Source organism: Hypanus sabinus, chromosome 19, assembly GCF_030144855.1.
Source record: "Hypanus sabinus isolate sHypSab1 chromosome 19, sHypSab1.hap1, whole genome shotgun sequence".
Taxonomy (NCBI): domain Eukaryota; kingdom Metazoa; phylum Chordata; class Chondrichthyes; order Myliobatiformes; family Dasyatidae; genus Hypanus; species Hypanus sabinus.
The window spans coordinates 74,924,340-74,942,845 of NC_082724.1; the positions used below are offsets into that span (position 1 = coordinate 74,924,340).

Genomic DNA, 18,506 nt, shown 5'->3' on the forward strand with positions numbered 1-18,506 from the left:
GTATTTCCTCTCTTCCTCATAAGGGAGCTCATATCCATAGGGGAAGGGTCTTTCCTTGCCCGGGTACACCTCTTCATCCCACCAGTGCTCCTTGCTGGCTTTATCTTTTACCATTTGCAATATCATCGGGACACCTTCACGGCTGGACAAAGTCCTTTTTATCAACTGATATCAGCACAACCTCAGTGCTTCACATACACAACACCCTAAATCACATATCATTACCACTACAATTATTCCATGCGTTATCCAGCTTCCTCGCTAAGCTGACCAGGGCAATGAGGCCGTAAAAGAGGGGCTGCAGCCAGGAAAATATTCCTTTTCCTAACACTGATTTAGCCCACTTAAAGAAACCCCAGCCTTCTGGAGGGGCTTGAGAGTTCAGTCTGTGCATTCCATCTCACAACTGGGTCATACGTTCCAACACATGGGTCATAATTTCTGAAGCATTGGGTATGTAGGTGCAACATTCTTTCCCTACTAATGCACAGACCCCTCCTTCCCAAGCTAATACTTCTCCACTTTCCTGTTTCTTTGTATTTGCCCTCCGATGCTGTTAGGTGATCAATCAATCCCACCCCAACATGATTATTACCACTACTTCCTTCATGTAAGTCCTCTATTGAGTAAATATTTTGTTAATAATTAGTCACTATGTATATAACATGAGGTGCAGGTTAGAATAGATTTCTTTACCAGTCTCTCAATAACACTTTGTTCTTGGTTCTCAGAGCCGTTCCTCTCTCTCGGGGAAGATGTCACCAGTTCAGTGTTTTAATTCGTCCTCATCGTGGTGCAACTTGCACCTGCTGGCATTGATCCAATCAGATTCCACCTTAACGGCGGTATGGGTCCTCAGCAGCCTGGGTGAGAAAGAATCTTTATTCATTGATCTCACATATATTCTATCTGCCGGCTTAACGGATGCACGTTACCTTCAGTTAAAGGTGCCTGGGCTTGCCGGACCCTCTCATACAATTTCCCTGCCTCCTGAAGCAATCAGTGTCTTCTCATCACATCATATTAGCGCTACCTTTTCAGGGGTCACGGGAGGCTTAGTTCCTATTGTCATAGGCCGCCCCATCAAAATTTCATGAGGTTAAGTCCTGTATTTCTATTCTTCTGATTTTGCAGAATGTACATTACGAAGGGCATTTCCTCTGGTTGTCCGAGACTGTTTTGCTGACAAACTTTTGTCAAAGCTGCTTTTGTTTCCCCGTTTGCTCCTTCCACCATACCTGAGGACTGAGGCTGGTAGGGGATATGCATTTTCCACTGGAACCCCAAGGCTTCCTTCAGTCCCTGCACTAATTTATTTGTCGCTATTTATCCCTAGAGGAATTCCAAACCCAGATATAATTTCTTTCATCAATATGTTCACCAGTTTCTGCATCCATCCTCTTAGTTGGATCGGCCTTTGCCCATCTGGAAAACATGTCTGCTATTACCAATATTTTCTTAAACTTCCTTTCAGCAGGCAAACATACAAAGTCAATTTGCAGAGGCATACTATTGTTGAGTGATGGCATACTGCATCCCTCCTTTGCCCATGTGAGCCTGGCCATGTGACAGGCGAGCCGCGGGCAAAAATAAACTATGCGGGCACAATACTCGGCTGTCTGGGTGACGCCATAGCCCGGCATTCTGGTAACATGCAGATTTGCGCCAGGCACATTTCTCTTGCTGTGAGGCAAAACTTTGGGCTCTCTGCAACTACTGGACGTCAATACACACAGGGAGCTGCTTCCCTCCCGATTCAACCCCAGGGGTCTGTGGCACAACTACTGGACGTCAATACACACAGGGAGCTGCTTCCCTCCCGATTCAACTCCAGGGGTCTGTGGCACAACTGCTGGACGTCAATACACAGAGGGAGCTGCTTCCCTCCCGATTCAACTCCAGGGGTCTGTGGCACAACTACTGGATGTCGATACACACAGGGAGCTGCTTCCCTGCCGATTCAACTCCAGGGGTTTGTGGCACAAGTTGTTGCTGAAGGGCCACCTGTTTTGCTACCATGTCTGCAAACTGATTCCCCTTGGAGACCTGATTGTCACTGAGGTGTGTGCCTCGCACTTAATTATTACTGAAGCCTGTGGCAACTATATAGCTTCTAAAAGATTCAGTACGAATGAGGAGTGTTTAATTGCTTTCATTGAGGAGGTGATAAATCCTCTATTTTTGCACAATTGCTCAAAGTCATGTGCTATCCCAATGCATAACCTGAGTCAGAATAAACATAGGCAGCTTTTCCTTTGGCCAAAATGCAAACAAGCTCGGGTAATGGCATAGAGTTCTGCTGCCTGCACTGATGTTCCTATTGTCAAGATGTAAGCTTCTACTACCTCGTGGGGAGTTACTCTGCCAGCTACAGCTCATCTCTTGGACGGTGCAAAGAGCCACCTGTGAAAAGAATTAAATCAGGGTTAGCAATAGGTACGCTTCTTCCATCTGGTCAGGGAGCAGTTGTGGCTTCCACTGGTCATCCCCAGCCCCTCCTTTTCGTTAAAGAATTTTATTCGAGCTTCTCATCCCAGTACCAGCAGCGTTATAGTCCCGATATCTTGAGGCTTTGCCGGTGGTTTTATGGCTACTGTTAAAAGAGGCATTAAGGAGTTCCCTAGTCGGAATCTTTTTTCCTGATCTTCCACTAAGTCTACCAGGAGCCCTAATCCCTCGGGACTGAAATACACAGATGGTGTTGCCATCAGCGTTACCGTTTAAATCAGGGTGTGCAGGCTGATTATAGTGCGGGTCAGCTTGTAAAGTGTAATAGACTGCGCAATGGAGCTGCTTCTTTTCTCGGCTGCTATTAATCAAGTACAGTACTGCATATTTTGCATGTAGAGGTTGGCTCGTCCTATCAGTCTCTGAACCTGCCAAGCATAAAGATTACTATCCAGCTGCCAACAGTACAGTATGGGTTCTCAACTGTCCTTTTCTTGCCCATTCATTAATTTTAGCATTTGAGGGATCCTAATTTGCGGAAGCTCCATGTATTACATTCAGCTGTACAGTGCAGAGTTGCCCCTGCATACCCAGCAGGGGAAATAGGGCTGTTTTAGATATAATGAAGATGTCTGTTAAAAGCTTCTCCTCCATTCTCTTTTTCTCTTTTCCTGACTCTTTTTTCTCTGCCTTTTCGGGTGTATTTTTTTTGCATCTTCTCTGGTACTGCAAACACTCGCTTCAGCTCCCTCAGATTCAGTTCCTCTTCCCTGAGTCCCTTCACTCGTTACAGTGATATCTGCTCCCCTGGGGGTATCAGCTCCCTCAGCTTCAGTTCCTCTTCCCTGAGTCCCTTCACTCGTTACAGTGATGTCTGCTCCCCTGGGGGTATCAGCTCCCTCAGCTCCAGTTCCTCTTCCCTGAGTCCCTTCACTCGTTACAGTGATATCTGCTCCCCTGGGGGTATCAGCTCCCTCAGCTTCAGTTCCTCTTCCCTGAGTCCCTTCACTCGTTACAGTGATATCTGCTCCCCTGGGGGTATCAGCTCCCTCAGCTTCAGTTCCTCTTCCCTGAGTCCCTTCACTCGTTACAGTGATGTCTGCTCCCCTGGGGGTATCAGCTCCCTCAGCTCCAGTTCCTCTTCCCTGAGTCCCTTCACTCGTTACAGTGATATCTGCTCCCCTGGGGGTATCAGCTCCCTCAGCTACAGTTCCTCTTCCCTGAGTCCCTTCACTCGTTACAGTGATATCTGCTCCCCTGGGGGTATCAGCTCCCCCAGCTTCAGTTCCTCTTCCCTGAGTCCCTTCACTCGTTACAGTGATATCTGCTCCCCTGGGGGTATCAGCTCCCTCAGCTTCAGTTCCTCTTCCCTGAGTCCCTTCACTCGTTACAGTGATGTCTGCTCCCCTGGGGGTATCAGCTCCCTCAGATTCAGTTCCTCTTCCCTGAGTCCCTTCACTCGTTACAGTGATATCTGCTCCCCTGGGGGTATCAGCTCCCTCAGCTACAGTTCCTCTTCCCTGAGTCCCTTCACTCGTTACAGTGATATCTGCTCCCCTGGGGGTATCAGCTCCCCCAGCTTCAGTTCCTCTTCCCTGAGTCCCTTCACTCGTTACAGTGATATCTGCTCCCCTGGGGGTATCAGCTCCCCCAGCTTCAGTTCCTCTTCCCTGAGTCCCTTCACTCGTTACAGTGATATCTGCTCCCCTGGGGGTATCAGCTCCCTCAGCTACAGTTCCTCTTCCCTGAGTCCCTTCACTCGTTACAGTGATATCTGCTCCCCTGGGGGTATCAGCTCCCTCAGATTCAGTTCCTCTTCCCTGAGTCCCTTCACTCGTTACAGTGATATCTGCTCCCCTGGGGGTATCAGCTCCCTCAGCTTCAGTTCCTCTTCCCTGAGTCCCTTCACTCGTTACAGTGATGTCTGCTCCCCTGGGGGTATCAGCTCCCTCAGATTCAGTTCCTCTTCCCTGAGTCCCTTCACTCGTTACAGTGATATCTGCTCCCCTGGGGGTATCAGCTCCCTCAGCTACAGTTCCTCTTCCCTGAGTCCCTTCACTCGTTACAGTGATATCTGCTCCCCTGGGGGTATCAGCTCCCTCAGATTCAGTTCCTCTTCCCTGAGTCCCTTCACTCGTTACAGTGATATCTGCTCCCCTGGGGGTATCAGCTCCCTCAGCTTCAGTTCCTCTTCCCCTGAGTCCCTTCACTCGTTACAGTGATGTCTGCTCCCCTGGGGGTATCAGGGGCCTGAACCTCTGGCGGGGGGGGGGGCGGTGTTGTAAGGAGTGGGTGCGGGTCGTCCCAAGGCAGTCGTCTTCATTATTAAATCGTCTATTTCCCTATTGGGTGCCAGTGGAGCGCTGGCCTGTATGGGGAGCTGTGGATAAAGTCCCGTGGCAGGTTTTGTTTCAACGCCAGCCTTCTCTGTTTCAGGCTGATTGATCTCCCTTTTCTTTGGAGGTCGGTGTCTTTTAGCCATCTCCTTACATAGTTTAAAGCAGGGGTCACCAATCTTTTTTGCACCGTGGACCGGCCGACGGGGGTGGGGAGGGGGTTGTTAAACACCACCGGAACACAGTGATACATGAAGGGGGTTCCTTATGTCCAGTCTATTCCGCAATGTAGTTTTCGTGGCTCTCGGCACTTGCTTCTGTCCAGCTTGCTCACGCTTTTTCCGCTCAAAAACCTCAACAGGTTTGTCTTTAAGTGCAGGGTGCTTGGACTCAAGGTGCCGAAGCCGTTTTGAGTGCTTCATTGCCTCATGAGTCAGCTGCCCGCCGCCAGTCGCCTTGGGTGGGGAGAGGACAAGGTCAGGGAGTGACCGACTGAGCGAGGACGCGCTCCCGTCCCCCTTGTAGGATCCATTCAGTAGATGGCAGCGAGGTAGCTGCTCTGCTACTTACGAAACCCTGAGCCCGAATTAGGTCGTCTGCGAATATTTTAGCACCGGGTTCCCCACGAACATTCGGTGTGGTGAACAGGTTCAGAGGCGTAACGATCATCTCTGGTCTCTCTGATTACCATGTCCGCCGGGGATCCAGGCAGAACTAAGGGGTCTCCTATTTGCTGGCGGTGCCGTTTTATCTTTTTAATTTTTTTTTGGCGGTCTTTTTCCTACCTGTAGTTGAGTGTTCAAAGCCTTTGTCTTACCTCCGGAACTCTTCGGCTTATTAGCAGGATCAGCGCCAGCCGATCGACTGCTTGCACTTCCCGCTTTTCCCGTTTAGGATTTGAATTTCAGCACAAAGCTTCTTTATTCACACTACGTACACAATATGCGCTCAGTGATGTGTTTCCCCCGTCTTTCCGCAAGTCTCTCAGTTCAGTCACGGAATAAATTGGTAGTCCCATGAGTACCCCCTGCCGACCCCTTTCAGCTAGGACCCAGGCCACCAGTCTCCCCCTTTCAGCTAGGTGACTGATTCTCCCTCCCAACTTGGAAGGTGCCCTCAAAGCAACAGGGGTGGCACTGGTCTCTGTCCTGGCTCCTGGTCAAAACCCCACTTAGGGCCCTCATTCCCATTCACTACCTCATCCCACCAGGTCTGCATCAAAGGGATTTTGAAGCTTCCTCCGTACCGCTAGTCTCCCTGCAACCAGCCGTACTGGTCGCTACTAAAGGTTACAGCATATCGGTCGTCACCTGTTTCCTGAATTACCGTGTCTGCTGGTGACCCCGGGACTACCAGAGGATCTCCTGCCTTCTGCCAAGCTTACTTCACTGTTTTCATCCGTTTCTCCATTTTCTTTCTTACTTTCAAGCCCCTTATGATCTCGCTTGTTGGGGCCGGGCTGCAGGAGCAGCAGAAGCTGCTTGACTGCAGACACTCCCCATTGCCTGAAAAAAAAAACCCACAGTTATGCTGCGCACTCAATTATTCCCCCAAAAGCTTATCTACAGTGCTCACCAGTGTTTAGAATTTCCTCAGCAGTCCCTCCATTCCTTTATCCTCTTAACCGTAGCTACCCTTTTAAACTCTAGTCCCCCTTTCAGCTGGGAAGCCTGAAATGGCTGTCCCCCTTTCAGCCTTTCCTAACTTGTAAAGTCATCCTCTTTCCGCTCGGGTTCTTTTTCAGGGATCCTGCTAAAATAGAAACCATCCAGTAATTCCCTCCTAACTTGGAAAGTGTTAGGGTACCATCCTCATCGCCAATTGTCGTGGAAATGAGTACTCGGACCTGGAGGGAAGTTACTTCAGAAAATCTTTATTGATGCATGATATCATGGAGAGCCCAGACTCCTAAAGCGGAGTTCTGAGACTCTCCTCAACATTACACTCTTATTTATACCCGAGGCGTACGTGACAAGAAGCACTTAAATCTAAAAAAGGAGGGAACTTTAACTACAACTAGTTAGAATAGCAAAGTTGTACTATATGTCCTTGAGCGTTTCTACATTTTCTTAAGTGTTAGTTCTCAGGACAGTATATCAGGCTTTCCCAAGTGCAGGCATGTGATGCTTCTCAGACCAAGGAAGCACAGACTTAGTTATTTTCCCATCCCGTCTACAAAGCACATTTCAGTCTCACAGTGTAGGTTAGTCGCAGATAAGTGATTACAGACTTTGAATTCACATACTAGAAGAAGGTCATTAAGCCCTTAACGTTCGTCACAATGTCTTACTATTTTTCTTCCACATTACATTTTAGGTTTGTTTATGCTGCTTCTGATCGAGAGTAATAATCATTTTATTCTCCTTTGCACTTGTGTACTAAAGAATAACAATAAACAATCTAGAATCTCGAAACTTGAAATCATTGACTTCTTTTAAAATGCTGATACTTGCTGGGAAGACATGACCATCTTTAGGAAGAGAATAATACACATGAAGTATTATATGGAATATTAATATGGAATTTTTGAGAGATTGTACAACTGTTCTGGCTAAATGAGATTCTGCTCCTGTGTAAGAAAATAAGTCAGAAAGGCAGAAATGAGGAGAGGCTAATTGGAAATGAAAAGTCAAGAATAATAATAATCATTCACTCTTGGTATGAAGTGATATCTTTATTTTAACATCATTCCAACTACACAGAAGCTAAAAATTGCATCGCTTACAGTATATTTAACATGATTTAGTTTAACTAATATCCCTAAAAGGTGAAAATTTGCTTGAATTAATGACACAATATTTCTCCTGAAATGATCAAAAACGGTTGCACATTTAGATTTGTTTTTAAACTACATACTTATTTCCAGATACAGCACAGTAACTGTGATTTAAAAAAAAAATAAAAGATTTACAGTTTTACTCAATAACAAGAGGAAATTGTAATAAACATTTAGTCAAATGACCATTTAGAGGGCCAATGGTTCCTGACGCTGGAGTTAGAGATTGCTTGATATTATAAATGTGTGAATGTTTTCACATTAACAGAATTCATTGATTTTGATCAGTTACTGATCTGAATATTTACAGTCAACTCTATGCTACAAAAAGGGACTGACCCAATCAGAAAACCTCATTCTTCCTGGTTAGTGAGTTTTGTGAAACCTCTGGTACTTAAAAAAAACTCCTGGATCATATGTTGCCACTCCTTATCACTTGAGAAGCAATATATCAGTTGGACAGAGTTGCTTGGTCTAGTCACCTTTTCTTCCCACTCCTTTGCACCTTGCAGTTGCACCTTACAGTGTGGGATTGACACCAGAGGCTACACCGTCCCTTCATTCGGGTGAGCAACATAGGTTCAGATATTGTGACTAACTGTGACTCCTTGCATTACCAAAGTTTGAGTAGCTTCAGCTATGGGGTCACAAATCACTATTTCCTACTTGAGATTAGAGGACCGAGATGACCAGGTTAAAATTCTTGATTCTGCTTCTACTTTCCTGAAAGATCTAGGGATTTTACCTTCTTGCAACCCTATAAGTACCCTTCACCTACCCCCTTGCCCTCTCTTCCACCTTCTTATTCTTGCTTCTCCCCCCCTTCCTTTCTAGTCGTGATGAAGGGTCTTGACTGTTTTGTCATTTCCATAGATGCTGCCTAACCTGTTGAATTCCTGCAGCATTTTGTGTGTGTTACTCTAAAAGTATCTCTACTTTGAATGCATTGAACAGCCATGTTTCTTGTAGAAGAGGAAGGTGTAATGGTAGCAAAAAATCTTCTTTGTGTTTGCACACAAAATGCTGGTAGAACACAACAGGCCAGGCAGCATCTATAAGGAGAAGCTCTGTCGACGTTTCGGGCTGAGACCCTTTGTCAGGACAGAGGTCTCGGCCCGAAACATCGACAGTGCTTTTCCTTATAGATGCTGCCTGGCCTGCTGTGTCCCACCAGCATTTTGTGTGTGTTGCTTAAATTTCCGGCATCTGCAGCTTTCCATGTGTTTGCTTTTAGTTGGAGAATAGGAGGAAAAGTTCACAGTCTTATTGACAGTCAGTTTAAATGTAGTAGTAATGGTTCACTCATAACTTGTCCTGAGGTCTCCAACTGATATCTCTGACATATAATGTGAGAGCTATGGAAATACTCAATGAGGGGATGTAAGTTAAAATATGTACAGTATGTAACTGCAATCTTGAATCTTTGTTTGACCCTAAGGCTTAAGACTTACTGTAGGGGCAGAATTAGGCCCATTGAGTCTGCTCCACCATTCCATCATGGTTTATTTATTATCCTCTCAACCCTACTTTCCTGTCTTCACCCGTAACCTTTGACACCCTTGCTAATCAAGAGCCTATCAATCTCCACTTTAAATATATGCAAGGACTTGACCTCCTTAGATATCTGCAGCAACAAATCCCACAGATTCACCACTTTTGATGAAAGAAATTCCTCCTCATCTCTGTTCTAAGTGGATGTCCTTCTATTTTGAGACTGTCCTATGTTCCCCCTCTATAGAAAACATTCTCTCCACATCCATTGTATCTTGGCCTTTCAATACTTTCTAGTTTTCAATGAGATCGCCCCCCCCCCACCATTCTTCTAAACTCCAGCGAATATAGGCCCAGAGCTGTCAGATACTCTTCATAGGTTAACCCTTCCATTGATTGTATTATGGATACATTTTCTAGGCATGTTAGTAAATATTGTTACAGTCTCCAGTTCTGGCGCAAAATAACAATACAAAGAACCCAAAAGACAAAGGGATAATATATAGCCTGCAATTGTTAATAATCTCGAAGCTGAATTGCTGTCAAATCTTGATTCACTGTATAGTACTGCTTAAACAGTAACTTTGCATACTGGGTTATTGTACTCACCCAGATTATAATACTTCCTGCAGTGGAATATGCTACTTAGTTGAAGCATGAAGTTTAAGATAATAGATTAATAGTTTTGCATTAGCTGATGACAAGCTTATCTTAAGCATTTCTTAATACAATGGATTCTGGTTAATTGGGCCATCAGTTAATTGGGACCGTCACTTATTTGGAACAACTCTTAAGGAATGAAAACTAATCAAGAAAATTGCCAGGATTCTCATCATTTACTTAGGACACTGTGCTGCCTAATTGGGACATGAGACTGTTGCTGAATAGGTTATAACTGGTGTCAGTGCATTTGTGTGGCTATTAGACACAACAGTGTGCTTAGTGTAAACAGTTTTTAATTAGCTTTAGTTTTGTGTGTCCGTGTTCAAAAAGCAATGATTCTGGTCACGGTAGTTGGCAAGAAATAAGCGGTAGACAATTCAAAACTATTTTGCTCACTGCAATTTCCAAGCATTCAGGCTTGGTGATGCCAGAAAAGGCCAGATGAAACAATTTCACTACTTTGGCAAGTTAGGAACTACAAAGAATTTAAAGGTATCAACAATCATCTTGAATGTTACAATGAAAATGGAGATTTGGAGGATGCGTTGTATGAAGGCAGTCCATTATCAGCCTGTGCTGATGTTGATCCCTGCGACCACTGAATTAATTCTTCCGTCTATAACTATTGGGAACTAATACACAGTTTTATAGCACTGTAGTACTGTAAGTAGTGTTCTAAATTGTTCTATATTTCATATAAATGCATAATATGTCACTTCATTTGTCTTTTTTTTCTACCGTTTTAATTATTTCCATGAAACTTTGGCTAATTAGGGCAGCTACTTAATTGGGCCAAAATGTATTGGTCCCAATATGTCCCACTCAACCAGAATCTACTGTATTTCCTCTTCTTTGCTTGTTGCACCTTTATTCCAAGCTATTGTTCGCGTGTACAGTTAACACAAGGGGAATGAAGTGAGAAGCTGGAAGATGATAGGTGGAAGGTACCTATCATCTGCCAGCTTATACTTCTTCCACCTTCTTATTCTGGCTTCTTCCCTGTATCTTTTCAGTCCTGATGAAGGATCTTGGCTAAAATGATGATTTTTGTTCTCCTCCATAGATGGTGCCTGACCTGTGGAATTCCTCCAGTGTGTTGTGCACCTGAATTAGCTTGTGGTTCTGCAAGAAAGTAGCTGCACTGGAAGGGAATGATCTTGTTGAGAGAGTGCCCTTCACTCCTGAATGAAATTCCAAGAGTAAAGCTATTAGGTAACCTGAATACACTTCCACCACTGGCATATATGTCGAGTATCCGAAGCTTAGGGGTGAGTATGTTTATTTTACAGGCTAGGCTTCAACTACTTACTTAGAGATATAGCATGGCACAGGCTTTTCTGGCTCAATGAGCCGCACTACCCAGTAAGCAAACTATTTAACAGGAGCCTAACTGCAGGACAATTTACAATGGCCAATTAACCTACTAATCAGTATGCTTTGGTATGTGGGAGGAAATTGGAGGACTGGGGGGGGGGTGGTGTGGGGGAAAGCCGTACATTCACAGAGATGCACAAACACTTTACAGATGGCAATAGAAATCAACCCCTATCTGTAATAGTGTTGCAGTAACTGCTATGTTACCATGGTGCCCTCTAACTAAATCCTATTTCAGAAGAACCTTTTACCTATCAACTAATTTGCACTTCAGATTTATCAAGTATACTGTTACCTGCACAGTGTGAGTAACTGCTTATTGTCATATTTAACTATGATTCTAGTTAAGGGACATTTAAGGTCCGTGATCTGACCTCTACATTGCTTTCAATGCCATTTTATTTAGGTAAATGTAGTTAAGTGTTTGTGCAGAACCTTTTTCCAACTGTTAAATATTTATGTTGTACCCTTATACATAATTTACAGAGAAATGCTGATTTCTTTAGAGCACCTGAAACAGATAAATATATAGTTGTATTTTATGGGAAAGTTATTGTTGAGATCAAATTCCACTTAAAATTAGGATGGTCTCTTCTGATAAACCAGATTCATCATATGAGGTGCTATTAGAGTGCAAGCTCTTTATTGGGCATCTTTATTCCAATCCATTAGTTTGTACTCTAATGCCAATACGAACTTTCATCTGAACAGCCTGTCCATATTTATGCTACCTTTTGGAATTCATGTCTATGTTTGAGTTGGGACCTGGTGTTGTACTTACTGCTATTTCATCACATGGTGTCTCTAATTCTTAGTGTTGATAATAATCAGGGGTAGAAAATTACCATGGCAGTACAGTGTAATGATCCAAGCAACTTGAAACTCTGGTTTCAGAAGCCTCAAAATACTGAGGCCTCATGTGCAGTAGAGTTTTTCATTGCAACACACATACAACATGCTGGAGAAACTCAGCAGGTCAGGCAGCATCTGTTTTGGGCCGACACCCTTCATCTGGACTGGAAAGGAAGGGGGAAGAGTTTTCAAATCCTGTGTTTGGTAACAGATAGACAGACAACCAGATTCAGTCTAAAGCTGAAGACTGAATCGCTATTTAAGCCACCTTGAAACAGAGTACATGACAGAAATTACCTCACACGGGCTTTGTAAACAAGTGAGGTCTACCCACTCTCTCTGCTGGTGAGTTATATAGTGTAGGTGTGCTAGGGTTACCAGTTAATGGAAGAGAATGACCATCACTGTACTGACCTTATGTAACTTTTAAAAATACTGTATAATTACCAAATGCAAGTTCTTTCTGAACAAGGATAATAATAGTTAAATAAAAGGCCTTCACACACAGTGATGTCACTCATCTGCAACAAGGGATTATTAAGATTCATCAGTGGCTGAAAACTAACATTTTAGATGAACTGAAGCATTCAGGATCCATCAGTCTATTTAAAAACATTAGACTAACTTTACAAGTGTCTTTAGCTCATTTTTAAATACTGGCCAGCAAAGTTAGTGAAAATGATTGGTGATGTCTGTCTTGCAGTTATGAAAATATAAATTTGTTTTCACTGACATTTTCCTCGGGTAAGGATGTATAAAATAGGAGCAACACGTACAGATCGCTGGAGGAAATCATCATCTATGGTAAATGAAAAAACAGTTTCAGGCTGAGACGCCTCAGCAGGACTGGAAAGGGGAGAAGGGGGTGATGGGTGAAGCCAGATAAGTGGGAAAGGTAAAGGGCTGGAGAAGAAGTCATCTGAGAATGGACCATGGGAGAATGGGTAGGAGGGCCTCCAGGGGGAGGTGATAGGCAGGTGAGGAGAAGGGGTAAAATGCCAAAGTGGGGGTGCTGCCTACCTACTGATTTCTTCCTGCATTTTTTGTGTTGCTTGGGATTTCCAGCATCTGCAGAATCTCTTGCTAATTTTTGTTAATAATGCAAGGGTGATACTCACGGGGCTTCGCTATGTAGGCTGAGGTTATTAGCAACTTTGTTAGTGCAAGGGTTTCAGATTACATGTGCTTTCACTGCAACATTATGCACTCTTCCAAAAATGTGATGGTACGACCTAGTTGCTGAGTCTCAGACCTGGATAGTCTCATCATGGGTGTATAAACCATTCTGAAGATAGCATTTCTACCTCAGTTAATACTCCACTCTTACAAGATCAGTAAATGAATATCTTGGAAAAAGATATTCAACTCAATTCAACTGCAACTCAATTATAAACCTATTCCAGGGCGGAATATGATAATCATTAAAGATCCAGTTGAAGACCATTAGGTTATCATCATTTCTAGGACAGTTCTAAGGAAGTTGTTTAAAGTAGGCCATAGATTAAATTAATTCTGCCTTCCCAACTTGCTCCCTTTTATGATTTATAGTTAATCAAACAGTTCTGTGTCAGATTTTTTCCTCAAAATGGATGTAACTTCTGGTGGCAATTAACCAGAATGGACTTGAAACTTCCTGTTTAAGTACAGAGATATATCTTCCTAATTTGTGATACAAACTGTCTGAATATTAAAATAAATTAATGCTCAGTTTCTGTCTATGGGAATGATAAAGTAGCACAAGTTAGTTTGGCTTGCCCAGCCTGTCTCGACCAATCTCCATCCGCCTTGGGTATTTTTTATATTGGAAAGGAGGTCCATTTTAAAGTAAAAGACACCTTGTTAAAGTTCCTGTAAAATAATAGCTATTTCCAGTTTAGTATTCATCATTTTGACTGTATACAGAAACACTGGAGTGGGCAACAGGATTTTGTCTCTAGTTGCTTTGATTAAATGCACGAAGAAGAGGCGGCTGATATCGGTGCTCACCATTTATGCCTTTGTGCCACATGAGTGCAAGTGACTGAGTGCAACTCTCAGCAGATACCCTTAACTTGCTTAACTTAACCACATTTGTATTCAATAAACGTGAAAAAAACAATCGTATGTGAAGCCTCAGATTCTTAAAGCTTCCAAACCGCATTACAAATGCCTGCTCATTTTTTAAAAAATCTGACCTCTTAGCTATATTTATGATTATATCAGAACTGGAACTCAATCAGTTTCCATCATCACTGTGATTATCCCTCCCAGTTATGTTTGTTCTGGGTTTTAGAAGCAAGTTCTCAATCTTAACTGGGTAAATAAGACCCTCAGCTGCTGTCCACAACAACCTTTCCATATTTGGATGGATGAGCTATTAGCAAAAACAAAAAGAACTTAAGTAGGAGTTACTAGGCATACAATATCACTAATTGTCTTCTCCTTCTTTATGCAACAGCCAAAGTATTGTTTCATGCTTATTATTAGACACCTTGACAATCTGCTGCAAGGCAAGATATTTGGGAATATGGCCATTCGCAAGCTCTGGCTGGGCCCATCTATCTTCCCTGCTCAGTCAGACCCCATGAGAAGATTCTTCACTGCACCCAACTTGTACCTTCTCTCTGCTCTTTTGCTTTCAAGTTCTTGGAAATCACCAATGGCCCAGTGATTGGGTGCATGTTTGGCTGGGGGTCAATTGTAACCTGAAGATACTTAATAAGTTCAAGTTCATTTGCTTTCAGTTCCTCAGGGACTTGACATTCAGCATGAAGAGAATGAATGAGAGATTCAGTCCACATCAAACAGCAACGTTGAGTGAAGGAAGCAGAACTTGTCATCCATCTGTGCAGAATGCACTCTTTTGCCTTAATAAAATGTACTTTGAACTGATCAATTATAAACACATTTTAATCAACAAATACCAACCCACTCCTACTGCTCTCACATGACCTTCAGAATCCCATCCTTTCGGCTGAAAAATTTTATAACTCCAAACACCAAGGCCCAAACGTGTGTCTATTACCTTTTCTCCATCACAGCAAGTGTCTGACTCACTGCATCAAGGAGCAACATTTCCTCAATATTATTACAGTGACTGTCATCAGCATCAGCTGTAGGCCTTGGGCTCGATGACAATGAATTACATTCTTTCAGCATTTTGACCGTAATTAATTTCAGATCACCTAAAATTAGGTCTTGGATTGAAAATCTTGAATCAGGGTCTTTAAAGGATGGGAATTAAGTATGAAAGAATTGAAGAGGCGCAATGAAAACAGAAACATCTTCTTCTGTTATTCACATGCACACAACTTGGTGACCGCATCACGCCATCAACCCTTACGCTTGGTACAAAGTAAAGTACGTTATTTGGAATTCAAGCACTACAGATCCTAATCCAGACCAAATCAGTTCTTTTGAGTGATAGGATGAACAGTATTAATCCTGCTTTCAACAGGAATTTGGACCAGGAGCAGAGGGAATTTATAAAGCAGTGTTCTTTTATAAACGGAAATGATTGCTCTGTTGTCCCCAGTATATAACAGGTGATCGATGGGGAAGCTTTCTGGCATGTAGCAACGTCTTATGAAAATTCTTTATACATGTGTCGCTATGTTCTATCTTTACCCTGTATTTAGTAGAATTTACATTATATATTTCATCATTTTTTAAACTTTGTACAGAAAAATATCAAATCAGCTTTACAGTCTTGTAGTGAAAGTACAGAAGGAAGTAAAGAATTAATTACCAACACTGTGCTGTACACGAAGGTTGTATGCACCTGATGCCTGCAAAGTCAATCCTGATTGGTGAATACATACTGTTTGATCCAGGCTCCTTGCAGTGAAGTACGTCACTTGTTGTGCAGAGAATACTGGTGGAAGTATTTCTCCAGAGCAGCATTTTCCTTCTCTGTTCTGTGGAGCAGGGGACATGGCAGTCTTTGCAGATGTATTTTGCTGTTGTTGTTTTTCCCTTGTGGCATTTTTTTTCAGTTAAAAAGGTCAGTATTGTTGCGTTGGTGTGGTGATTAAAGGCGTTTTTAATCTCAGTGATGTTGGCAAGTTATGAGGAGTCTGCAGCACTGGGCTTCAATCTAAGGGTGAGAGAAAAAGATTAATTATGAAATTTCATACACTTTCCTGCCACTCTCCAAACAGCAGCATTAAATTTCATGTTTAGTTATACATGAACATAAAAAAGCAAATGCAAAATACTAGAGGAACTCAACTGGTCAGGCAGTGTCTATGGAGAAGAATAAAGAGTTGGTGATTCAGGCGAGATCCTTCATCAGGACTGAAAAGGAAGGGAGAAGAAGCCACAGTAAGAAGGTTGGGGGAAGAGGAAGGAGTGGCAGCTGAAATCAGCTGAGGGGGGGGGTAGGTGGGTGGGGGGTGGATGAAGTAAGAAGCCATGAGGTGATAGGTAGAAAAGGTTGAAGGATGGAAAAGGAGGAATCTGATAGGAAAGGAGACAGGATTATGCTAGGAAAGGAAAGAGGAGGGTGGCAGGTGAAGAGAAGAGAGGTGACAAGAGGGGAACCAGAATGGGGAATAGGAAGTATAAAACCCATAAAGACCACATTATCTATGATGCATCACTACTGTTCCTACAAACCATTTGGTTACAAAAAGCTATTTGGTTCATTCCTCAAATTTGTTAGAAATGTTGTGCTCCCACTTGTGACAGTATTATATTTCCAAGAATCATTTAAGATTTCAAAAAGTTTTTCCACCAGCTCTTATTTGAATTTGTTGTCTCAAACTTGGGGTGGACAAGTCTTTGTTCTGTAGAATAGGACATTGAGTCTCTTGTTGCTCTTCTATTTTCACAGCTCTCCACGCCACCTCACAGATATTTGGTTTTCTGGAGTCCATGGAACCAAATAATGAGAGGACAGTAAAACAAATGTTTGTTCAGTAACACTGAACAAAGATGTGAAACTACCTTGCTCTATCTAAATCCTACACTGACCAAGACGTGCATCTACCTCATCATCTCTAAACCTGCACTGACCAGGACATGTATCTACCTCATCATCTCTAAACCTGCACTGACCAAGACATGTATCTACCTCATCATCTCTAAACCTGCACTGACCAAGACATGTATCTATCTCATCATCTCTAAACCTGCACTGACCAGGACATGTATCTACCTCATCATCTCTAAACCTGCACTGACCAAGACATGTATCTACCTCATCATCTCTAAACCTGCACTGGCCAAGGCATGTATCTACCTCATCATCTCTAAACCTGCACTGACCAAGACATGTATCTACCTCATCATCTCTAAACCTGCACTGACCAAGACATGTATCTACCTCATCATCTCTAAACCTGCACTGACCAAGACATGTATCTACCTCATCATCTCAAAACCTGCACTGACCAAGACATGTATCTACCTCATCATCTCAAAACCTGCACTGACCAAGATGTGCATCTACCTCGTTATCTCTAAACCTGCACTGACCAAGACATGTATCTACCTCATCATCTCTAAACCTGCACTGACCAAGACATGTTTCTACCTCATCATCTCTAAACCTGCACTGACCAAGACATGTATCTACCTCATCATCTCAAAACCTGCACTGACCAAGATGTGCATCTACCTCGTTATCTCTAAACCTGCACTGACCAAGACATGTATCTACCTCATCATCTCTAAACCTGCACTGACCAAGACATGTATCTATCTCATCATCTCTAAACCTGCACTGACCAGGACATGTATCTACCTCATCATCTCTAAACCTGCACTGACCAAGACATGTATCTACCTCATCATCTCTAAACCTGCACTGGCCAAGGCATGTATCTACCTCATCATCTCTAAACCTGCACTGACCAAGACATGTATCTACCTCATCATCTCTAAACCTGCACTGACCAAGACATGTATCTACCTCATCATCTCTAAACCTGCACTGACCAAGACATGTATCTACCTCATCATCTCTAAACCTGCACTGACCAAGACATGTATCTACCTCATCATCTCTAAACCTGCACTGACCAAGACATGTATCTACCTCATCATCTCAAAACCTGCACTGACCAAGACATGTATCTACCTCATCATCTCTAAACCTGCACTGACCAAGACATGTTTCTACCTCATCATCTCTAAACCTGCACTGACCAAGACGTGCATTTATCTCATCATCTCTAAACCTGCACTGACCAAAGATGTGCATCTACATCACCATGTCTAAAATCTGCACTAGCTAAAGACATGCAAGCACCTCATCGTTCTAAACCCTGCACTGACCAAAGACGTGGACCCAGCTCATCGTTCTAAACCCTGCACTGACCAAAGAGGTGGACCCAGCTCATTGTTCTAAACCCTGCACTGACCAAAGAGGTGGACCCAGCTCATTGTTCTAAACCCTGCACTGACCAAAGACGTGGACCCAGCTCATCGTTCTAAACCCTGCACATGGAAGAAAAGCTGGAATTCAATTTATCCAAACTCATCACTGTCTTAAGTAAATAACACCTTAAGTTTCAGCTATGAATGAAAGAAAGACTCAAGGCATTTAATGTATCATTTCCTAAAATTTTGTGTTCGGCAATGAG

General features: G+C 43.1%; 1 protein-coding gene across 1 annotated transcript; it reads left to right on the forward strand.

The window, feature by feature from the left end:
* Positions 1-847: 847 nt before the first annotated feature.
* LOC132377871 (uncharacterized) lies at positions 848-4,670 on the forward strand. Its single transcript, XM_059944308.1, has 2 exons — positions 848-867; positions 3,242-4,670. The coding sequence occupies exons 1-2, from the start codon at positions 848-850 to the stop codon at positions 4,668-4,670; spliced, it is 1,449 nt and encodes a 482-aa protein (XP_059800291.1).
* Positions 4,671-18,506: the final 13,836 nt, after the last annotated feature.

What these genes read in the sequence shown, in the direction of transcription:
- LOC132377871 (XM_059944308.1), top strand. Translation starts at nt 848, where the DNA reads ATGGGTCCTCAGCAGCCTGG. An exon ending in ATGGGTCCTCAGCAGCCTGG is followed by an intron (nt 868 to 3,241) that starts GTGAGAAAGAAT and finishes CACTCGTTACAG; the next exon opens with TGATATCTGCTCCCCTGGGG.